This window comes from Mirounga leonina, unplaced genomic scaffold (genome assembly GCF_011800145.1).
Source record: "Mirounga leonina isolate KUSES-001 unplaced genomic scaffold, KU_Mleo_1.0 Mir_165, whole genome shotgun sequence".
NCBI lineage: Eukaryota > Metazoa > Chordata > Mammalia > Carnivora > Phocidae > Mirounga > Mirounga leonina.
Genome location: NW_023270415.1, coordinates 30,974,687 through 31,000,282, shown reverse-complemented (window position 1 = coordinate 31,000,282; position 25,596 = coordinate 30,974,687). Strand labels below are relative to the sequence as shown.

The 25,596-nt window shown below is 36.2% G+C and overlaps 1 protein-coding gene across 5 annotated transcripts in view; it reads left to right on the top strand.

Annotated features, from left to right (window-relative positions):
* The first annotated feature begins 3,527 nt into the window (after positions 1–3,527).
* SNX16 (sorting nexin 16) overlaps positions 3,528–25,596 on the top strand; it is a 40,438-nt gene continuing 18,369 nt past the window's right edge. Inside the window, exons 1-4 of one of the 5 annotated variants that reach the window (XM_035011438.1) lie at positions 3,528–3,730; positions 5,454–5,928; positions 14,606–14,692; positions 18,075–18,223. In XM_035011438.1, coding sequence (XP_034867329.1) covers positions 5,554–5,928; positions 14,606–14,692; positions 18,075–18,223 — 611 coding nt within the window. In that variant the 5' untranslated portion in view covers positions 3,528–3,730; positions 5,454–5,553. The other 4 variants (XM_035011441.1, XM_035011440.1, XM_035011442.1 and 1 more) reach the window with 4 other exon arrangements.

Genomic DNA, 25,596 nt, shown 5'->3' with positions numbered 1-25,596 from the left:
ACTGTCACTCTAAAAATTAAAATGTATACAATGCCATTTGATTGTGTACACTATATAGAGTCATCCAAAATTAACTAAAATATTCCATAGAGACGAGCCATTACATATGTTCTGTCAAAATGTAACTTTCACTCTGACAACCACAGGTCATTCTTTCTTGATTATTAAAGTCGTTCAGGAGCCCAAAATAAACCCATAAATACACAGTCAATTAATTTATGACAAAGAAACCAAGAATATAAGATGGGGAAAGGATAGTCTCTTCAATAAATGGTGTTGGAAAAACTGGACAGCCACATGTACAAGAATAAAACTAGACTACTATCTTTACACCACACACAAAAATTAACTCAAAACGGATTACAGACTTGAATGTAAAACCTGAAACCATAAAACTCCTCAAAGAAAACAAAGGTGGTAAGCTCCCTGACCTGGGTCTTGGCAATGGTTTTTTTTTTGGATCCAGCCTCAAAAGCAAAGGCAACAAAAGCAAGAATAAACAAGTGGGACTATATCAAGCTAAAAACCTTCTAAAGAGCAAAGGGAATTATCAATAAAATGAAAGGCAACCTACTGAATGGGAGAAAATATTTGTAAATCATGTGGGATCTGATAAGGGGTTAATATCCAAAATATATAAAGAACTCATACAATTCAATAACAACAAAAAAAATCCAATTAAAAATCAGGCAGAGGATCTAAATAGACATTTTCCAAAGAAGATATATGGATGGCCAATAGGCATATGCAAAAATATTCAACTGTCAATAATCCTCAGAGAAATGCAAATCAAAACCACAATGAGTGCAGGGGGTTGGGGAGATGGGTTAAATAGTAATGGGGATTAAGGAGTACACTTGTGATGAGCACCAGGTGTTACATGGAAGTGTTGAATCACTGTATTGTATAACTGAAACTAATATTACACTACATGTTAACTAACAGGAATTTAAATAAAAACTTAAAATTTTTCTAAAAAATTTTAAAAAACCCACAATGAGATATCACCCACCTCACACTTGTCAGAATGGCTATTATCAAAAAGACAAGAAATAGGGACGCCTGGCTGGCTCAGTCAATACAGCATGCAACTCTTGATCTTGTGGTTGTGAGTTCGAGCCACACATTGGGTATAGAGATTACTTAAAAAAAATAAATTAAATTAAACTAACTCATTCATCATTAAAAAAAAAAAGATAAGAAATAACAAGTGATGGGGCGCCTGGGTGGCTCAGTCGTTAAGCATCTGCCTTCAGCTCAGGTCATGATCCCAGGGTCCTGGGATCGAGCCCCGCATCAGGCTCCCTGCTTCGCGGGAAGCCTGCTTCTCCCTCTCCCACTCCCCCTGCTTGTGTTCCCTCTCTTGCTGTGTCTCTCTCTGTCAAATAAATAAATAAAATCTTTAAAAAAAAAAAGAAATAACAAGTGTTGGCGAGGATGTGGAGAAAAGCGAACTTTCAGGCACTGTTGGTGGGAATGTAAATTGGTGCAGCCACTGTGGAAAACAGTATGGAGGTTCCTAGAAAAATTAAAAATAGAATTACCATATAATCCAAAAATTCCACTTCTGGGTATTTATCCAAAGAAAACAAAAACACTAATTCAAAAAGATATATGTACTCCCATGTTCACTGCACCATTATTTACAATAGCCAAGATTTGGAAACAACCTAAATGTCTATCAGTAGATGAATGGATAAAGATGTTTATATATACATATACATATACATACACACACACACACCAGAATACTACACAGTCATAAAAAAGAATGAAATCTTGTCACTTGTGAAAACATGGATGGACCTAGAAGGCATTATGCTAAGTGAAATAAGTCACAGAAAGACAAATATCGTATGATTTCACTTATATATGGAATTTTAAAAAACAAAAACAAAACAAGCTCATTGATACAGAGAACAGGTTGGTGGTTGCCAGAGTGGAGGTGAGCAAAATGAATAAAGGGGTCAAAAGGTACAAACTTCTAGTTATAAAATATGTAAGTTATGAGGATATAATGTATAGCATGGCAACTACAGTTAATAATACTGTATTGATTGAATATCTAAAAATTGCTAAGAAAGTAAATCTTACAGTCCTCATCACATGAAAAAACTTCTGGGACTATGTATGGTGACAGATGTTAACTAGATTTATCGTGGTGAGCATTTTCTCAATATATACAAATGTCAAATAATTATGTTTCACACTTAAAGCTAATGTAATGTAATGTGTAAATTATACCTCAACTTTAAAAACTCTTTTATTTAAAAAAAAAGATGTTCAGTTCATTTTCTGTAAGTAAAATCTAGACATTTATCGATACCAAGTAGTCTGCAAGATAAAGAATATATATAGTATCTATACCCTGTATGCTCCTTTCAATAGTTTGTGAAGGAAGTTCTTCTTGGACAATTTCAACTTTTCTAAATCCTTCCTCCTCCTAACTGTGGTATTTGTACACTTCTGTCTCTTGACAGTTTGATTTGCCTTGCCTTCCTTGATATTGGACTATCATGTTTTCCTCATTATAAGTATCTTTTGCTACCACCTGCAGCCCTGTCCACAAGTGAAGGAAATACTCCAAGGCTCATTTTTTTCTCTTTTCTCTCTATATCCTTATTCACTTACAGAACTCATGGATATAACTGCCACTTCAAGACCAAGATTGCCAACTCTTAACTGAAAACTACCTCATGTTTTAGTCTACTGTTTCCACAAAATTCTCTTTTTATGTCTCACCCACACAAGAAGGGCAATATCATCAACCAAAACCATTATTATGCCACAAACCAGATTATCTTCCTATGCTCATTTTGAAATTACAACTATCAATTTTTCCCAGTCTTGGGAATGTTCCAAAGCCTTAGATATCATGGGATGATCTTTAAATCAAAATGCACAATTCTAATGATAAACAACCCTGTAAACTGTCTAAATTTTGGTATTTGACTATCAAAAAACAGCTTTCCCGGTAACTTTACAGGTCTTCAGATGTGCAAGTCTAACAAGCCCAATATTGTATCATTTGAGATAAAACTGCTCCCTGGGCTGTAAAAAAAAACAGACAATGCCACTCAGCAATTTCAATTACCTGCCAATGATAGGGCGAATAAGCTTAAGTGCAGTGTTCTATCTTCCCACTCTTAGAATCTATTGTCATCCCTTAAAGCGCTAATTCTAGAAAACATCTATAACCTAATAGAACCAGCCCAAGCTAGTGATGACTACAAGTCCCAGGATGCAAAGCAGGAGCCTGGCTGTAGTTCTTCCCCGGAACTGTAACCTTCTGATCACCTGTGCGACAAACTGGGAGTCTTAAACCCCATTTGTCGAAGTTAGTTTATAAAAATAAAGCTAGGGCAGAGAAGGTAGAATTCTTACCACAAAACAAGGTCCAACCCGGCTGCCAAAGAGCCCTGTCCGGACAACTCCAGTCCGCGCCTCTGGGGATGGGGTGGGGTTATTGAGGGGGGAGAGAAAAGCGCCCTTGCGTGACGTCACTTCCGGGAGAGGCGCCCGGGCTTGGCCCCACCCTCCACCTCGCTAGGATCCTGGGCCGGGTGGCCAGGGTAGAGCCCGGCTGAGGCTGGGAGCAGCTGCTTTGGGGGCGGAAAGTCACGTGAGGCTTCTTGGTGCTGTGGGTGGAGACGAAAAGCTGCGGTTAAGGGGGGTCGGATTTAACCGTCACAGGGAAGTGCGTTCAAACGGAATCGCGGAGAGGGCTGAGGTAGGGACAAGGCAGCGGGCGCTGCCCTGGGCGCTCATGCGAGTGACACCTGCGCCCCCGTGGCTGGCGGGCGGCGGGCGGACTCCACCGGAGGGTGGAGGGACCCCGCGGGAGCCTCCGGGCCATCCTCAGGCCACCGCAGACTCCGCCGAGCGTGTGGGAGGCGCTGGCCTCGCGCCGGGCGGCGGAGGTGGCTCCGTCTTGGGGCTCCTGGGAGCCCCGGGAGCAGTGGGTCTCCCCGTCCACCGAGCCGAAGACCCGTGGACTGCCCTGACACCGACCAGGCGCTCCTAGGGTCGAGCTGCGCCTGGGTTTCTCCACTTTTCTCTCGCCACCCTCTTCTCTCTCCTACCGCGTTGCTCAGGCTCGGGCCACCTCACCTGACCGAGATTTTCCAGTGTAGGACTACGATGTTAGTCCCTGGAGCATCTCCATGCTAAGGCAAAAGTGAAGACGCTATTAATGATCCCAGTACATTTTCTTAAAAGCTTGGGTAGCGCTCACTGCTTTGCACGTCAGTGATCGTATTGATATGCGTCCTCTCTCCCCAGCCCTGGGGCCTCAGGTAGTTGGGTGGCAAGGGCAGGATTATCCCACAGGCCTTGAAAAGGATAAGATTTCAGACTTTTATTTACTTCTTTTGGGGGGAGGCCATCAAGCAGAACCGAGGAGCAGTGAATCAGCAGTTCAAGTTTCTTGAATCTTTGACGATGAGGAAGGTTGCCCAGAGCCACGTGCTGGATTAAAAAATCTTACTTCAGCATCTTTCCAAGTCCGGGCGGCTCTCTTCCTACCTTTCTCACCAGCAGAGTTGCCTAGATGTAGTTAAGATAGGCAGACCCCTTGTTATGTGCCATTTCACAGGTCTGTAGTTATTACAAGTTCTTAGTTTATTATTTAACAATTTAGTGGTAAACCTTTTCTTCATTGTATAACTGAGATTCTGAGACAAGATAAACCAGTCCTTTTGACAACAGGGATTACTGGGTATGAGTTAGAAGGATTTGTTAAATTCCCTCAGTTTCTGACATAGTAGCATTACTGATCATCTGGAAACTATGAAGAACATTTTAACTTTCAATCATTTCATCTTGTTGGATGCAAGTTTGGGTCTTGATTAATTTAATTTGACCACGTTTTTTTCAAATACATTTGATCCTGGGTTTAATAAACTATTACCTTAAGAACAATTGATATTTACCTTGTAGCATGTAAGCTTGTGGTTCACTGTTACTACTCTGGGTAATTCTTTAGAGTTTCACTAATTAAAAGGAAATGTGAATAATTCTCCTTTTCTTTTCTCTCCTCCTTCCCTCCTTGTACTGTATGTGGAGCTGTCAGGACCATAAGTAGACAATAAAGCTTCAGAAAGGTCTTTACCACTCTTCCTGTTCCCAACTCTAATATATAGATGATATCAGGTTAAAATGAACATTACAGAAATCTATCACATCAGGAAAGAAAGTGAAGATTAAAAAGGATGACATGTAATATGAAGGTCAAGAAAAAGAATGTGGAGTAATTCTGCTCTCTACCTTGCAAATGGGAATCCTTAGAGATGATATCTTGGGATTAAATGAAGAGGTTTGAGGTGTGTTTTCATTCCAAATGAAGGAATGGAGTGTCACAAAATCAAAAGAAATGGATGTGAACATTCTGAGGTTTTTTTGGATAATACTCCAAATTAAAGACTAACCTTTCAATATGTTTTTCTCATTTTTAGATAGTGAATTCCTAAGAAGAAAATAATGGATTTCATATTAGTTGTTCTCTAAGTATTTGGACTCAGCATTGTGCAGGTTTTTTGCAAAGGCCAAAAGAAGATGGCAACTCCTTATGTCCCAGTTCCTATGCCCATAGGGAACTCTGCTTCCAGTTTTGCAACCAACAGAAACCAAAGAAGTTCTTCTTTTGGGAGTATCTCAACAAGCTCAAACTCTTCCAAAGGCCACTTAGAAGACTCAAATATGGGTAATTTTAAACAGACAAGTGTACCCAATCAAATGGATAGTACTTCATCTGTCTGTAGCAGTCCCCTCATTAGGACTAAATTTACAGGTGCAGATTCTTCCATTGAGTATTCTGCTAGACCAAGAGAAAGTGAAGAACAAAATCCTGAAACAGTATATTTGGAAGATAGACCTTCGACACCTACTATACTGGGTTATGAAGTGATGGAAGAAAGAGCTAAATTTACTGTGAGTATTGACTTCTGCTGTACATCAGTAGAAAGTGAAAAATTGACTAACCAGTGTTCTATGTATGAGTTAAATTGTTACCTGTCTTATAATTTCTTGAACATAAAATTCAAGTAGTGTTTACACCTGTAAATTCTGTCATGCTGTAGTAAACTTCATTTTACTTGAATGAATTTTCACAAACCAGACACATTTGTGAAACTAGCACACAGATCAAGAAACAGAACATTACCAGCATCCAAAAAGCAGCCCCCACCATGCTCTGTCAGTCAATACCCACTCTCCTGATAGCCTACATTAATTTTGCCTATTTTTCTACTTTATGCAAATGGAATTACAGAATATGTACTCTTGGGTATGGTCTCTTCAGCATTGTGTTTGTAAGATCCATCCTTAATCTTGCATGTAATTGTAGGTAGCTCATTTTTATTACTGGTAGTATTCCTCTATGTGAATATACTACAATTTATTTATCTATTGTACTGTTGAAGAACATATGGATAACTTCTAGTTTGGGCTCTTACAAATGCTACTGCTATGAACTTTTTAGTACTTATCACTCAACACATTAACACATTTCTGTTTTACATCTGCCTAGGAGTAAAATTGCTAGATCATATGCCTAGCTTTAAAAGATACTGATGAACAATGTGTCAGGGTAGTTGTACTAGTTTATACTCCTTTAAGCAGTGTATGAGCGTTCCAGTCACTCCACACCTGCCCAACATGTGGTATTTTTTCATCTTTTTCACTATTATTTTCTATCCCGGTGGGGAGAGTCATATCACATTGTGGTCTTCATTTGCATTTTTAATGACTAATTAAATTGAAGACTTTTTGAGTCATTGGATATTCTCTTTTGTGAAGTGTCTGTTCAAGACCTTTATTCATTTTTCTTTGCAAGAGTTTTTTCCACTTTGATTTATAATTTTCTATGCATTTTGGACAAATTCTTTGTTAGAGCATACATTGTGACTCTAACATTATCTCTTTGATAATAGTCACAATGTATGATAACCTCTGTGGCTTGCCTTTTCACTTAATGATGCATTAGATAAACAAAAATTTATAGTTTTAATATAGTCCAATTTATTAATTTTTTCTTTTATGGTTAGCACTTTTTAAAATTACTCCCAGCTTACAAAGATGTTGTCCTATGTTTTCTTCTAAAAGCTTTATTGTTGGACCTTTCACATTTAGATCTGTAAACTCACTGGAATTGATTTTTGTCCATGGTGTGAAACAAGGGTCAAGATACTTTTTTTCCCTCCATATGGGATCAAGTAATCAGGCTTTTATTGAAAAAACCACTCCCTCTACATTTGTACTGTTGCCTATGTCATAAATCAGGCAACCATTTAAATATATGGGTTTGTTTCTGTGTTCCGTTTTTCCCTCATTTGCCAATTCCACATTGTCTTTAATTACTAATGCGTTATGAGAGGCCTTGAAACCTGCCAGCTTAAGTAGTCTAGCTTTGTTCTTCAGAATTGTCTTGGCTATCCTTGACTCTTTGTTCTGGGATTGTATTGACTCTATAGACTAAAGAGATCTGACATTTTTACAATACTGAGTCTCTGAATCTAAACCTAATCCATTTACTGAAGTCTTTAACGTCCTTTTGTAGTTTTCAGAGCAGAGGTCTTAGGTTTTTTGGGTTTTTTTAAGTAATCTCTATACCCAATGTGGGGCTTGAACTCATGACCCTGAGATTAAGAGTCACATACTCTACTAACTGAGCCAGCCAGGCACCCCGTAGTTAGATTTATTTCCAAGTATGTATGTTGTTTGATGTTCTTGATACTTTGTTCTGTTTTCATTGCTAGTTTATATATTTTGGTCTTGTGTATCATTGTGTGTTTATGTATCCAGAGACCTTGCTAAATACACTTATAATTGAGATAGTTTGTTCTTCCTCTTGGATTTTCTTGATGTAAAGTTTTTATCTTTAGTTCAACATTTCATGCTGTAAGCCTACAAACAGTATAGAAGGACCTCTGAGAAAACAATTGTTGAAATAATTTTTGTTGTTGTTAGGGAAATGTTTAATTTTTAAAAAGTTTTTTATCTGAGTGTATTTGACACACAATGTTACATTTGTTTCAGGTATACAACATAGTGATTCCCCTTCTCTATACATTATGCTATGCTCACCGTAAGTGTAGCTACCTTTTGTTACCACATAACGCTATTGCGGTATCATTGACTATTTTTGCTCTGCTGTACCTTTTTTCCCTATGACTTATTCATCCATAACTGAAGTCCTGTATCTCCCACTCCCTTCACCCATTTTGCACTTTCCCCTACCCCCTTCCTCTGACAGTCACCAGTTTGTTCTCTGTATTTACAGATCTGATTCTGCATTTTGTTTATTTGTTTTGTTTTTTAGATTCCATATATGAGTAAAATCGTATGGTATTTGTCTTTCTCATTCTGACTTACTTCACTTACATTATACCCTCTAGGTTTATCCATGTTGTTGCAAATGGCAAGAGCTCATCCTATTTTGTGGCTGCATGATACTCCAGTGTGTGTGTGTGTGTGTGTGTGTGTGCACACACCACATTTTCTTTATCCATTCATCTATCAGTGGACACTTAGGTTGCTTCCATATCTTGGCTATTCTAATAACGCTGTAGGAAACGTAGGGGTGCAAATACCTTTTTGAATTAGTGTTCTCATTTTCTTTGGGTAAATACCCAGAAGTGGAATGACTGGATCATATGGTAATTCTATTTTTAATTTTTTTTTTATTTTTTTCTTTTTTTTTCTATTTTTAATTTTTTGAGGAAACTTCATACTGTTTTCCTCAGTGGATGCATCAATTTACATTCCCACCAACAGTGTATAGGGTTGCTTTTTCTCCACATCTTTGGTAACACTTGTTATTCCTTATCTTTTTTATTTTAGCCACTCTGACAGATATAAGGTGATATCTCATTCTGGTTTTGATTTGCATCTCCCTGATGATTAGTGATGTTGAGCATCTTTTCTTTTGTCTGTTGGCCATCTGTATGTCTTCTTTGGAAAAATATCTGTTCAGGTCTTCTGTCCATTTTTAATTGGATTATTTGTGGATTTTCTTGGTGTGGAGTTGTATAAGCTCTTTATATATTTTGGATATTAACCCCTTATCAGATACATCATTCGCAAATATCTTCTCCCATTCAGTAGGTTGTTTTTTAGGTTTTTTTTTTCATGGTTTCCTTTGCTTTGCAAAAGCTTCTTATTTTTATGTAGTCCCAGTAGTTTGTTTTAGCTTTTATTTCCCTTGCCTCAGGAGACATATCTGGAAAAATGTTGCTAAGGCTGATGTCAGAAAAATTACTGCATGTGTTCTCTTTTTTTATGGGTTCAGGTCTCACATTTAGGTCTTTAATCCGTTTTGAGTTTATTTTTGTGTAAGGTCTTAGAAAGTGATACAGTTTCATTCTTTGACATGTTGCTGTCCAGTTTTCCAAGCATCATTTATTGAAGAGACTATCTTTTTCCCATTGTATATTCTTGCCTCCTTTGTCATACATTAATTGACTGTATAAGCATGGGTTTATTTCTGGGCTCTCTATTCTGTTCTATTGGTTTATATGTCTATTTTTGTGCCAGTACCGTTTGTTTTGATTAGTACAGCTTTGTAGTATATCTTGAAATCTGGAATTGTGATACCTCCAGTTTTGTTCTTTCTCAAGAGTGCTTTGACCATGCAGAGTCTTTTGTGATTCCAAACAAATTTTAGGATTATTTGGTCTAGTTCTGTGGAAAATGCTATTCGTATTTTGATAGGGATTGCACTGAATCTGTAGATAGCTTTAGGTAGTATGGACATTTTAACACCATTAATTCTTTCAATCCATGAGCATGGAATATCTTTCCATTTATTTGTGTTATCTTTCACCAGTGTTTTATAGTTTTCAAAATTCAAGTCTTTCACTTCTTAAGTTTATTCCTAGGTATTTTATTCTGTTTGGCACAATTGTAAATAGAATTGTTTTCTTAATTTCTCTTTCTGCTACTTTGTTATTAGTATATAGAAACATAACCAAAAATAAAAATAAAAACCAGGCAATTTCTGTGTATTAATTTTGTATCCTGCAACTTTACAGGATTTATTACTTCTAGTAGTTTTTTGGTGGAATCTTTAAGGTTTTCTGCATACTGTATCATGTCATCTGCAAATAGTGACAATTTAACTTCTTCCTTACCATTGTTTCTTTTTCTTGTCTGATGGCTGTGGCTAGCACTTCTAGTACTTTGTTGAATTAAAGTGACAAGAGTGGACATTCTTGTCTTGTTCCTGATCTTAGAGGAAAAGCTCTGTTTTTCACCATTGAGTATGATGTTAGCTCTGGGTTTTTCAGATATGGCCTTTATTAGATTCAGGCATGTTTTTTCTAAACCTATCCTGTTGAGAATTTTTATTGTGAATAGATGCTGAATTTTGTCAGATGCTTTTTCTGCATCTATTGAAGTGATCATATGATTTTTATCCTTCATGATGTTGATGTGCTATATCACATTGATTTGCAAATGTTGAACCATTCTTGCATCCCCAGAATAAATCTCACTTGATTATAGTGAATGATCCTTATAATGTTTTGTTGAATGCAATTTGTTAATATTTTGTTGATGATTTTTAGCATCTATGTACATCAGTTGAGATAATTTATGAAGAGAGACATCTTTAGAGTTAAATTATCGTTAAGACTGATGATGTGATGGGAAATTTGCATGGACCTGACTTTTTTTGGAAATTATGATAAACCAGTGGCCCATTTTCTTATATTGACGTACCTTATGCTGGATGAGCTTTCATTGAAATGATGTGTGTGAAAATACAAGTTCATAGGCAAATTTAAGGCAGCGATACATAAAGTCTTTAAAAACACTTTAGAGGAAGAAGTAAATAACAGGTATGAAGTCTTTACTATTCATGTATTCATTTAATTCATGTTGGGGGTACCTATTGTGTGTCATGCACTCTTTTAGGTAATAGTGGTACAGCAACTCGAATGAATGAATGATAGATGAGTAAGCATTTTAAAATGCTGGTATGTCATATGGTGGTAAGTGGTATAAAGAGAAATAAAAGAGTGAAGGGAGATAGTTTCCCCACAACTGGAGTTGCAATTTAAATAACATTATCAGTCATGGCCTCGCAGAAAAGATGTTAGCACTAAGAGGCAATGAGCCACGAGAATATCTGGGGAAAGAACCTTCCTGACAGGTGAGACAACTGCAGAGGCCCTTGTGGCTGACAGCAGAAGAAGCCATGGGGAGAGATGTAGGAACTGAAATAACAGGTAAAGACAAGGGAGTGTGACACACAGATCAGGTAGAAGCATGTAGGCCATTGTAAGGCCATTAGATTTTACTCTGCACAAGATGGTAATCTTTGAAAAGGTTTTAAAGGAAGTGTTGCATGATCTGACTTAATGTTCAAAGGCTCATCTGGCTGCTGAGTTAAGACTAGATTTTGTGGAGGAAGGAATGGAAACAGGAAGTATTAAGTTCTTACAGTAATCCACGGAAGACGTGATGGTGGTGTGGACAGGGTTGTGGAAGAAGTCCTAAGAAGTGATCAGATTCTGGGGATATTTTTGAAGGTAAAACCTTTAGATGTGGGATAAAGATAAATCAACGATGATCCCAAAGTTTTTGGGTGAACGGTAGGGTTGCTGTTTAATTAGGTGGCAGGTTTTGAGGGCAAGATCAGGATTTGGTTTTGGACATGCTAGGCTTGAGATGTCTAGTAGACATCAAAATGGAGATGTCAGGTGTGTGTGTATATGTGCACGTGTGTCCATAAGCATATGTATTATGTATATGTATGTAAATATAAGATGAGTTTAGGGGAGAGGTCTGAGCTGAATATACACGTTTGGGAGTCTTAGGTTTGTAAGATAATTTTTTTCTAGGTATATTTCTTTGAATTGAGCTCTTAACTGAAGAAAGCATTAGGAATGACTGGTAAGTTCTTGTCATTAGTGTGTCAAGCCTTTGAAAAGTGTTTAAGAACAAAAGTGACTAGGAGGGGTGATAAGTCAGATTGGGAAGGAGCCATGAGGTGGGCTTCTTCAATTGGTAATGTTTTGTTTCTTGCACTTGGTACTAGTTACATGAGTGTGTTTGTTTTATGAAAATTCATCAAGTTGTATACTTATGATTTTTGTTCTTTTGTATATGTATTCTGTAATTAGGTGTGTGCTCCTGCATAATTTACTTAAAAATCCTATAATAAGGGCTATATAAAAAGCACGAAGTAGTGTATACTAAGTTTCCAGTAAAGAGTAGAAACCATAACTGCTGTTAGAACATGGAAGAGGGAATGATCAGTAGTGTCCATAAACTTTTCATTGAAAGCACTACTTACACAAGTAGAAACATAGGAGAGCTTTCTAGAGAAGATAAAACACAAAAATCTGTACTTTGTCTTTACTAGAGAAATAGGAGTGCTCAGGGGCCACTGTGGAGAAAAACTTGAAAGGAGGATTCATTTTTTAAAATAGGAAAATAAAGTCAATATGGATTATGTGTAGGTAAACCTTATTATCATATGAAGTTGACTTTTATTATGCATCAGTTATTCATACTCAAAAGTTTTGAAGTCAGGTTATCCCTTTTGTTTCTATTAGTAACTCCTAAGAAGAATGTTTCATTAGTATCCCCTTTACAATTACCTTAGATAAGGACTTTCTGCAGACTTTAAAGGATAACCAAATAATCTTCCTCATCTTTATATGAGACAAAGATAAAGATGAGATAAAGATGAATTATTTATATTTACTTAATAAAGTAAATATAAGATAAAGATGAGATAAAGATGAATTATTTATATTTACTTCAAAGCTAAAGGAGTCATCCTTAACCCTTGCTGATTCTCCCCCTTAAAAGCTGAAAGAGGGGTGCCTGGGTGGCTCAGTTGGTTAAGCGGCTGCCTTTGGCTCAGGTCATGATCCCAGGGTCCTGGGATCAAGCCCCATGTCGGGATCCCTGCTCAGTGGAGAGCCTGCTTCTCCCTCCCCCTCTGCCGCTCCCCCTGCTTGTGCTCTCTCTCTCTCTGTCAAATAAATAAAATCTTTAAAAAAAAAAAAAAAAAGCTGAAAGAGAGGTCTGTAAGGGAGAAAAATCAAATAATGATGATCTAGTCCCTAAACAATGAGTCTTCTCTACAGCATCCAGTAAGACTAGGTGAGCCACAAATGTGAGTCATATTTGTAATTTAAAATTTTCTAGTAGCCATGTTTAAAAAAGTGAAAAGAAGCAGATGAAATTATATTTAATAATATATTTTATTTAATCCAAAGCCATTTTAATGAAGTATTTTTACATCTTTTTTTTTCATTCTCAGTCTTTTAAATCTGGTGTGTATTTACAGTCACAGCACATGTCAGTTAGGACTTGTCACATTTCAAGTTTTCAGTAGCCGCTTGTGGCTAAAGGGCAGCTCCAGAGCTGCAACTGAAAGTTACTGCACAGCTGACTTCAAAAAAAATGTTACTCATTTTTAAGAGTTTCACTTGTTCAGCAAATGGTTATTAAGTACTTCCTATGTGTCTTGTATTTAGTTTAGCCCAAAATACTGTACCGGAACTACCAGAAGATATTTCACTGAGATTCTGTCATAAATAATACTTCCTCATAATAAATTCTAAAATTATACTTATGAAAAACAGAATCTAGTTTTCTTATTATATACTTTTTAAAATACTGACTTGCTTCAACCAAGTTTTTTTTATTTAAAGCCTAGATAATTGTGCATATTTATAGAAGTGTAAACTTTTATCTAATATGGATATTTTTTAGCTGCATTTCAGCCTTGAAGATTAAAACAACATTAAATTTATTTGAAAACTTGGTGTGATAGTTATTGAATTTATAAATTAAATTAATCAATTTAGGTAAATAAAGGACAAGAGTGGCTATTTTTCACAATTTTTCAAGTGTGATTGAGCCTTTCATCAATTTTGAATATTTTAGCATAAAATGTATTTTGGAACTAATGAGTTTTTTTTTATTAGTGTGTGCCAAACATTTTGTCTCAAATTTGTCATAGTCATGTTTCTTAAGAAGCAAATCTTGCCACGTGCTTGGGTGGCTCATTCGTTAAGCGTCTGCCTTCAGCTCGTCATGATCCCAGGGTCCTGGGATCAAGCCCCGCATTGGGCTCCCTGCTCAGCAGGAAGCCTGCTTCTCCCTCTCCCACTCCTCCTGCTTGTGTTCCCTCTCTTGTTGTGTCTCTCTCTGTCAAATAAATAAAATCTTTTAAAAAAGAAAAGAAAAAGGAGCAAATCTTGCTTTTGGTGCCTACATTGATTATTTGTACATTTGATGTTCCAAATGATTTTTTTTTTTTAAGATTTTTATTTATTTTTTGACGGAGAGCAGGAGAGGGAACACAAGCAGGGGGAGTGGGAGAGGGAGAAGCAGGCTTCCCTGCTGAGCAAGGAGCCCGATGTGGGGCTCGATCCCAGGACCCTGGGATCATGACCTGAGCTGAAGGCAGACAGTAAACGACTGAGCCACCCAGGTGCCCCAAATGATTTCTGATATTTTTTATATACTAATTGTTATGACCTGGGTTGTCAAGTAAAAGTTTTTAAAATACTTGGTTTGGTTTGAAATTTTAGATATCTTTATATACATTTTTTTCACCTCTCTCTCTCTCTCTCTTTCTGCATAGGTATATAAAATACTAGTAAAGAAAACCCCAGAAGAAAGTTGGGTAGTTTTCAGAAGATACACTGACTTCTCTAGACTTAATGATAAAGTAAGTACTTTAATAAATCTAAAACGGACTTTTCAGTTTCAAATTATTATCTGTTCCTGACAGTTCTACTGTTAAATATTTGTGGGTTCTCCTTGTTAGTTATCTGAGTGAAGTCATATTTTGCTACTTCCTAAGAAAATTAACTATTTTATTTCATTTTAATAGCCTAAAGACCCATCTTTACACATAACTTCCTTTTTTTAGAAACAAAAAATTATTTTTAGTATAAAAGTATGAAAATCTTAAAACTGCTAACAGAAATATAAATGATTATATAGGGGTGCCTGGGTGGCTCAGTCATTAAGCGTCTGCCTTTGGCTCAGGTCATGATCCCAGGGTCCTGGGATCGAGCCCAGCATTGGGCTCCCTGCTCCGCGGGAAGCCTGCTTCTCCCTCTCCCACTCCCCTTGCTTGCTTGTGTTCCTGCTCTCGCTATCTCTGTCTCTGTCAAATAAATAAATAAAATCTTTAAAAATAAATAAATAAATAAAATGATTATATAAGCTTGTGAATTTGATAAAGATGTATATAAGATTCCCCTAAATCCTATGACTATAAGGGAATGAATATTTGTAACATGTGTATTAGTTTTCTATTGCTGTTAACAAATTACCACAAACTTTGTGACCTAAAACATAACTGTTTATTATCTAGTGATTTAGGTGGGCTCAGCTGGGTTTGCCACTTAGGGTTAGATAAAGTCAAAGTCAAGCTGTTGGCTAGACTGGGCTCTTCTCTGGAGGCTCAGAGAAAGTATCAGCTTTTGGGTTCATTCAGGTTGTTGGCAGAGTTCAGTTTCTTGTAGTTGTAAGACCAGGATCCCCATTTCCTTGCTGGTTGTCAGCCAGAGGTTGTTCTTAGTTCATAGAGTGCTGTCCAGTCTTTGCACATGGCCCCTGCACCTTCAAAGTCAGCAGTAACAGGTCAAGTCCTTTTTGTGCTTTGAATCTCTCTGACTTTCTCTTCTGCCACCAGCCAGGGGGAAAGCTAGACTTTTAAAGGGCTCATGATAAGATCAGGCTCACCAAGATAATCTCTCTATCTTAAGGCCAATTGAAAAGTAACCCTAATTACGTCTGCGTAATCTCTTTTAATGTGTGACATAACAAAATCACAGAAGCAACACCAGGGACAAAGATCATAGGGCCATCTGGAATTCTGCTTACTGCACATATGAAACAAAGAAAATAATAAAAACCTCAATATATTAAAAACTCTTAAAAGTAAATTAGAGTAAACCCAAAAGTAGAAAATACTACAAATGATGTGAACAAGGCAAACCACAGAAGAAATATGTGACCAATAAATTTGGAAAACATTTGATATCACAAGGACTCAAAGGAAAATTAAGAAACTGTTTTTCATCCATCAAGTTAACAGACATTTAAGTGGTATTATCCATTGTTGGAAATATGAATCTTCCTAGGGGACACAACTTCCTAAAGTTGTACATAATTTTGATACAATAATCACATTTCTGGGATTTATCCAATATAAGAAATCATGGATATGGACAATATTTAGCTCTAAGGATACTTTTCACTGTGTTTTATTCATTGTTATTTTCTTTGTGTTTTAATTTGTTTTTAATAGTTAAAAATTAGAACCAACCTAAATTTGGGGAATTGATAGGGAATTGAGTAAATTGCAGTACAAATGTAATAAAGAAAGAGGTGAGATGTCCACAGAGCTAGAGGGAAATCAATTGAGGCAGGTGAGGGTGGTAGTATTTTAGAAACCAGGAGCATTTCTCCAAAGGAAGCAAGTGGTTTATGATGTTTCTAAGAGGCTAAGTAACCTTGGATTTTGTCTTTGGATCAGAAATCACTCCCTAATTTTGACAGGTGTTTAGTAGAGGAAACTTGACTGGTCCTGTTTTCTCCCATCTGCCACCTTCACTCTCAAAACTTATAAAGTTAGTATATCCTTATCATTTTTGGTGGTAGGAAACCCATTTATGTGATTTTGCAGTTACCTGGCTGCCAAAAAGTTTCTGCCATTCTAAAAACCTCAATCTGAATGAAAGGTAAAATATAAAATGCTAAACTATTTTATCCTTTATTTAGGTATTATCAAGATGACTTTTTGTAATATGCCAAAATAAAGTATTATTTGTAATATATTTCCATCATTAAATATGAATTTTATTTAAGGTTCCTGAGTTCTTATTATTACACTGATGAATTAAAAACCTATAATTCTGTACTCATAATTAAATAATATTAATAATAATTAAGAAGATCAAAGTAATTCATGAAGTTACCAGATACTTAAGTGGAATTCTTAACTTGCTTATGAAATTTTTATAATTTTTGTTCATGAAGACTAATTTCTAACAGTTTCAATTTAGAGCTATTTAATCCTTTATGACTTGCTACTTTTCTTTTGAGGGTTCAATTATTACTTAATGTTTACTTCTCTTTACCTCTCTGGATTCATCTTTATATTGCTATAATAGTTCTTATCTTAGGCAAGTTGAGATTTAGATAACTCTTAAGCTTTTAAAGAAGGATGTTAGTAGGAATTTAAGTTAGTAAATATCTCCTACATATTCCAAGTTGGGCACTTAAAATTAATAAGTATCTATGTCAGTGTTCTAGGTACCAGAACGAGCTCTATCCATCACCAGCTTTTACTTGCAAGAATCAAAAAAATGTGTGTAAAAGACCACAGTCTGGGGGAAAATATTTGTCATACTTATTACATCTGACAGAGGACCTGTATCCAGAATATATAAAGAACTCTTGCAACTTAATAATAAAAAGATAAATAACCCAATTTTTTTAAATGGAGGGGTTAGAAGAGTTGAATAGATAATTCACCAAAGATATGCAAATCTAAAAAAGCCCATAAGAAAATAGTTAACATCATTTGTCAACAGAGAAATGCATATTAAAGCCACAGTAAAATACTACTACATACCCACCAGAATGGCTAACATTACAAGGATGGACAATGCCAAGTGTTGGCAAGGATATGGAGCAACTGTAACGCCTGTGTATATACAACTGGTAGAAATCAATAAGTAAACTATTGAGATATAAAAAGTTTAGCTGAGGGGCGCCTGAGTGGCTCAGTTGTTAAGCATCTGCCTTTGGCTCAGGTCATGATCCCAGGGTCCTGGGATTGAGCCCCGCATCGGGCTCCCATGCTCTGCGGGGAGCCTGCTTCTCCCTCTCCCACTCCCCCTGCTTGTGTTCCCTCTCTTGCTGTGTCTGTCTCTGTCAAATAAATAAAATCTTTAAAAAAAAAAAGTTTAGCTGAATTTCATTATTTTATTTTAAGTTTATTTCATGAACAAGTTCATGTAGTTAACAGGATAGATTTTATAGAATTGATATGTTGAGTTGAACATTGTATTTTCTTTTTTCTTCTTTTTCAGTTAAAAGAGATGTTTCCAGGCTTTCGATTAGCACTTCCACCAAAACGCTGGTTCAAAGATAATTACAATGCTGACTTTTTAGAAGATAGGCAACTAGGATTACAAGCATTTCTTCAAAATTTAGTGGCTCACAAAGACATTGCTAACTGGTATGTAACAAACTGAAACAACTTGTTTAGACTAAAGAACAAATATAGGACCATAGTTATTCAAGCACAAAAATACAAAGTAGGAATATAATTACTTGTCCTCTCTAATATGGTACTACTTGGAATTTTCTTGCTTTTTATCAATAAGAATTTTATTTGGCATTTGATTTGTATTAACCCTTTTAAAAAGTCAGCAAAGTTAAAAATTTTTCAATGTAAAAAAAAATTTAGGGGCGCCTGGATGGCTCAGTTGGTTAAGTGTCTGTCTGCCTTTGGCTCAGGTCATGATCTCCCAATCTTGGGATCAAGCCCCATGTAGGCTCCCTGCTCAGTGGGGAGTCTGCTTGTCCCTCTCCCTCTGCCCCTCCCCACCCCCTGCTTGTGTGTGTGCTCTCTCTGTCTCATATAAATAAAGTCTTTAAAAAAATTTTTAAGTTAAAAATTCAGTGTACCATATACTAAAACCACCCAACAGTAAACTTGATTTTAGTATTTAGTATTTTAGCAATCATTTAAACAAAGTGGCCCACATATTAGATTTTTGGTTAATATAACATTATATAATTGTGAAGGTAGTATTCTTATATTTCTCCAAAGTAATGCAAAAATATGAAGATTGTGAAGTTGGGTTAATGTATATAGAGGGTAAAGTGTGAAAATAAAAACCATTAAAGAGAGAGAAAAAGGATCTATACAGTTTTTTGCTTCTGAAAATATTTATAAGAAAATTGCTTTATGATTTAATATCAGCTAAGTGTCTGATTTTGGAATTTACATTATCAGATAAATTCTAACTCTTTTGATAGTTACAAGGCAGCATTTACAAGGCAGCAATAGCATATTGTTTAACTACCTATATCTATAACTGTCTTTAGCAGTTTTTCACATAAGGATGGAAAAAATTAAGGCAACCATCCTGTCTCACTTTTTCTCCCCTTTTTTCTCAATCTTTTTATTTTAATATATATCACCTTGTGTTATACATAACACAAATGCCATGCATATACATCTTGTTTCCTAATGTGTGCTGCCCAAGCTTGATGGCTACTGCTTGAGATCTCTGCCAGTCCCCCTCGTTTTCCTCTATGAAAGGAACTACAGGTTAGACCCCTTCTCTCAACTCCAGATTCATATCTGCATTTGCCTCCTTGACATCTCCTTCAGGTATTTCAAAGTGACATCAAACCCAGGTAAAAGCTTACTCTCCAGACTTTTCCCAATGTTCAGCAGCAGCATTTACCCAGAACCTGGGAGTCATCCTTGACACAACCCTCTCTACCCTCATCCCTTCCTTTATATTTTAAATTCCACTCAAATCTACTTTTCTCCACTCCTGCCATCACCACCCTAGTCTAAGCCATTATCTCTTACCTGAATCACTGCAGAAGGTTTCCTCTGGTCTTCCTCATCTGCTCTTATTTCTGTAGCCCATTGGAGCCACAGTGATCTTTTTTAATGCAGCTGAAGTCATTTTTTCTGGTCCCTGCCTACCTGCCTGTCTTTCCAACTTCATGTTTTATTATTCCTCCCTGACCTTGTTCTTTGTACTTAGCTGTATTGGTCTTTTAATTCTCCAAAATTACCTTGTTCCTTTGTCCCTTAGGGCCTTCAAAGGAAAGACAATGTTTGTTCCCTGGAAAGACAATGTTTCACACTACTACCCCACCCAGCCCTGGCCTAGATAATACCTATATATCCTTCATATTTCAGTTAAAGACTTCACTTCCTTGGGCTTTTCTAACCATCCCCTCACTTACCACCATCACCACCAAAGTTTAGTTCTTTCTTATAGAATCTGTACCAGTCCTCAACTGGTTCTGAGAGACAAATCCTAGTGCCTTAAGTGAGACACCCATTGTATGTATGAATTAACTTCTCACCTGTACTTCCAGGATGGTACTAGCTATGTGCCAGTCTTAAGGGAATTGAGAAAATAGTGCCTCAAATCATTGTCCTTAGCATCTGATTCTCTCATGGAATCCCAGCTGAGAAAGGCTGGTTGGTACTTTAATCTCAGCATTTCAGTTTGTAAGTATTTCTCTGATTATTTGATTGTGTTTCTCCTACCGAGTTGTAAAGTGCATATGTAATTGTAGGTCATTTGGCTGTTTTGCTCATGATTCAATGTGCAGCACTTAACACAGTGCTAATACAAAGTCTGTGCTCACTAAGAGTACCTGTTAAACAAATGGCTGGATATTTGCTATTGTATTATTTATAAGAAACAAGTTTGAAGGAAATATGACAAAATATTAGTGATTGTGTGTTCTAGGTGGGGGAACATGGGTGCTCCCTACTTTTCAAAATTTTTACATCTCAAAAGAAAAAAAGGGCTAGTGTTAATTCAGACACACAAAGCAGGAATAAAAACCAACAAACTCTAAAATCATAGCAAGAGCCTTTTGAAGAACATATATCTTAGACCATACCAAAAGAAGACTTTTACAGCTAAAAAGTCAACATACATATCTTATCCCCTTTATCTTCTCTTTTATTCAGTAAACCTTTATGTCTTAGTATTAAAAATATTGTGGTGAGGGGCGCCTGGGTGGCTCAGTTGGTTGAGCAACTGCCTTCAGCTCAGGTCATGATCCTGGAGTCCCGGGATCAGTCCCACATCAGGCTCCCTGCTCAGCAGGGAGTCTGCTTCTCCCTCTGACCCTCCCCGTTCTCATGTGCTCTCTCTCTCCTCTCATCCTCTCTCTCAAATAAATAAATAAAATCTTTAAAAAAAAAAAAAAATATTGTGGTGACTTAAAATCAAATTTATTCTATAAATTACTATACTCTATTTTTATATAGTGAAATATTAATATAAACCACATTAATAAACTGATTTTGTGATATCTTGATTTTTTAAATAGTGAAAGCATATCTTAGTTTTGTCTCATTTTTTAAAAAATTATGGGTAGTAGATCTCTGTCTCTAAGGTAGGCATACAAGGTACTTTTGAGATCCTGTTACTAAAACTGTACACTTTTTTTTAAAGATTTATTTATTTATTTGAGGCTGGAAGGAGCAGAGGGAGAGAATCTTCAAACATACTCCCTTGCTGAGTGCGGAGCCGGACGTGGGGCTTGATCTCACCACCCATGAGATCATGACCTGAGCCAAAACCAGGAATGGGACACTCAGCTAGCTGAGTCACCCAGGCACCCCTAAGACTGTATACTTTAAGAACAGTGGTAGTGGTCTTGCTCAACTCATAAATAGGTGTTTCAGAGAAACATTTTCTTGGCCAAATAAATTGGAAAAGGTTTCATTTGACATTCCTAGAATATTGAAAGTTCTAAGAAGTCTTACATGAAAGAATGTAGTACGCCTCACATTTGCCTACTTGCCTTTGTCATGTTGCATCATCAAACATTTAGGGATTACTGTCAGATAAATTGAACTCAAGATGAAGTATTTATGCCTTGTTTATTCTAGAGTAACCATTATCTTTTTTGTGGGTTATGGGTACCATTATTTATTTCACAGTTTAAAAAGCTTCTTAATAAGCTTCTGTTTAAAGCTTGAGTAAAGGGAGGGGAAGAAGAGTTATTTATCTGTATCTTAAGCATTTGCTCTGTGTCGACCCAAGAAGGATATGAAAGAAACTGAGGGTGTACTCATTGGTCTTAAAATTCATTTGAAGAAATTAGGCTTCTGTATGAACAAAATAAGGGAGTTTAGGAAAGGCTACTTTGTATGATACAGGTTATAAAAGTAGCAGGAACTCAGAGAAGGGGAAGATTGGTCCTTTGTTCAGTGATCAAGCAATACTGGAAGTAGGAAGTAGGATTTGAGAACATTGAAGGCTAAATTAAAATTATGGGTAGGAAGATAAATATGAGCCATAAACAAATAACTAGAAGATATCTAGGAAGTGTAGGATTGCCAAAAGGCATTTATGAATTTCCCCTAAGGGAGAAAAGAGAAAATCTCAACACATCTGTATGAAAACCTAAAACAACATTTAAGAATCAGTATTTAGGGGTGCCTGGGTGGCTCATTTGGTTAAGTGTCCAACTCTTGGTTTTAGCTCAGGGTTGTGAGATCACGCCCCGCTCTGTGGGCTCCATGCTCAGCATGGAGTATGCTTGAGACTCTCTCTCACCCTCTCCCTCTGCCCCTCCTCGCCACGCTCACGCTCACACTCGCGCGCATGCTCTCTCTCTCTCTCTCAAATAAATAAATAAATCTTAAGGAAAAAAGAGAATCACTACTTAAAACATCAATTAGTTGTAAATTACCTATTGGTATACCTATTAGCGTCCTTTTAGAGTTGTAATGGCAGCATAGAAAAATTACTATCTTACATGGCCAAGTAATTATTTGATATTAATTCTTTATAGATTTATAATTGTAGTCCTTTCACTTTCCTTTTTTTATATCCTTAACGCTTCACAACACAGTTACTTCTTAACGTTCATGTTGGCTAAGAGCTTGCCATTACACAACTGGCAGCTCTTAATATTATAACCTCTCTAACTGTAACAAAGCAGAAGTAGAAGAAATAAGAACTGAAAGGATACTAAGGATTGTTGGTCTGAAAGTTTTAAGATAATATTATTTTCAGATGCATTTAGAAAATACAAAGTAAGAAAACAGATTAAAAACTTAATATTTTTAAGATTTCAATAAATCAAAGGATTTATTATTAATTTTGTCTGTTCCATAAATATTTATTTAGGTCTCACTCTATATAAGGTAGTGTAGTACACAAAGGTGCATTAGATACTGATCCTTTATTCAAGAAAATTGAATAGGAGGAATAGTCACCGCAAAAAAACTATCATTAGTAGAGTTAGATCTCTTTCAGAGGGGGAAGAGAGAGAGAACTATTGACTGGGAGAATTAGAGGAGGCTTCCTAGAGGGTGACATTTGAGCTGGATTTTAAAGAATTAATGATATTTGGACCAACAAGGAGAAGGTGAATAAGGACCTTACAAATGAGAGGGAGTATGTTATCAAAATGCAGAAGCAAGAAGACACAGGTCCTGTGCCAGCAGCATGTGACTGTCACGGTGAAGGATATCTAAAGATGGATGGAAGGGAAAAGTCTTACACTGCACAATTGGGTTATAGTTATTTGCTATTATAGTTATTTACAAATTATATATTATAAATGACATATTTTATATACTATAAGTATAGTTATTTACTGATTTATACTATCTTATGCTACTTTGAAATTGTTGCATCATTTAATCAGCACAGCAAATATTTTACTATTCTCTATTTTCAGAAGCACTATACAAATATCCTGATTTACCAAGTTTTTTTCTTCTTTTTAATTCTTTAAAATAGAGGGGTTAAATTATATAATTTTTTTCATATTACCATCCATCTATAAGGACTTCAGTGCCAAAAATTCATGTTTTAAATTCTATATGTGTTAAGAAAAAAAAAAGTTCAGGATGGATTTGCATTAACAGCAGTTCGTAGTAAAAAAAAAAAAATAGTGTAGAAGAATTTACATGAAGGAGCAATTGAAAAAAAATGATATTTACCCTTTAAAAAGCAAAAGTACTTGAGGGATAAAATAGCCATCTTCACATATTTGAAAGATTGTGATGGGGAGAAAGATTAATCAGACAATACTTAGCTTTAAAACAGTGTATCTCCAACTGTAGTGTATTTTGTTAAAGTGAAGCCCTGAATCAGCAGGTCTGGAGCGAAGATTCTGCATTTCTAGGTGCTGCGTTTCTAGGTGATGCTGATCCAAGGACCTCATTTTTAATAGCAAGACTAACATGTAAAACTAGGAATAATAGTGAGAAATTAGAGGAAGACCCTATCAGTTCAGGTAAGAAAGAATTACATATCATTTCAGGCTATCAAATATAAAAATATTCTGCTTTTTTGGGGGGGGGAGAAAGTGAGTTTCTCTTTACCTTAAGTATTTAAAAAGGCTAAATAACCATTAGTGGTATTGAAGGGGGGATTATTAAATGGGATATATTGGATTAGATGACTTCTTAGGTCTCTTCTAATGGTAAAATTCAGTAATTCTATAATTCTTGAACAAGAATACTTAAACTATTTTTAAGCATTTTCAACCTGAACTATGTTCTCACAGGAAATTTTTTTAATGTATGTAAATTGTTTTTATATATAAAGATATTATCAAGAGAAGTTAGGTTAGTCTTAGTATTTTTATAATGAAAGAAAAATTCAGTTATATATGCAATAGCTCATATAATGCCAACTCATGAGAACCAACACATTATTGCTAAGATTGGTCAAGTGATTTTCACCACAAATGTTAGTTTGGTAGACATTCAATTATGGACAGTTTTTTAAAATGCAATAAAGCCAGATATTCTGTATTCAGATACCTCTAAACTCTTATCTAATTAAATTGGGTGTCAGAGACCTTATGCAAAATTCGTTTTTTTGGGCTGAGTAGTGAAGTAATTTTAGTCAATTGCTTACCTGATTTTAATCAATGTCTTCAATTGGAAAATGAGGTAATTGAGCTAAGTAGCTTCTAAAAGTTCCCTTTCAACTCTAAATTTCTCATATCCTATTATTTTTATTGTACTTCCTCATGAATCTTAAGGTCACACCATCAGAAACAACCAGATTTTGACCTTTTAACTTTTAAGACTTTTGGTCTTGTTGCTATCCAGAGTTTACCTTCTTGTGAAAGTAGGAGTTATCTGTTAAAACCTAAAATCCATCTCAAATTTGAGAATTGTAGTAGAGTGTTTATCTGTAACAGTGGATAGAAATTTGTTCTGATGCTCTTAACAGTTGCATTAAATTTTTTTCTAATTGTATAGCTCTTACAAATAAAGTCATTATTTGTGGAATACTTACTCTATGATGTGCTAATTGGTTTGAATATGGTCTCTACAGTCCAGAAACATCATCCACCTTTTGGTGAAGCAGACAATACTTGATACTGATAAACAGACAATACTTGGTTTGATAAACAGACAATACTAATAATACAGTGAAATAAGTGCTGTGAAAGGGATCTCTTCAAGGTGCTATGGTAATACATATAAGAATATTGAACCTAGGGGCTCCTGCATAACTCAGTCGCTTAAGAGACTGATTCCGGCTCAGGTCATGATCTCAGAGTCGTGAGATCGAGCCCCACATGGGGCTTTGAGCTGGGCATGGACCCTGCTTGAGATTCTCTCTCTCCCTCTCCCTCTGCCCCTCCCCACCAGTTCACACACCCATTCATGCACCTGCCCGCTCACGCACCTGGCTCCCTTGCACGCACATGCACACGTGCATTCTCTCTCTCTCACTCTCTCTCTGAAAAAAATTTAAAAAAAGAATACTGAACCTAACATGGGTAGGAAAGGGGATCTAGTCAGAAAAGACTCCATGAGGAGATAATAGATGAGCTGAGTCACAAAGAATAAATATG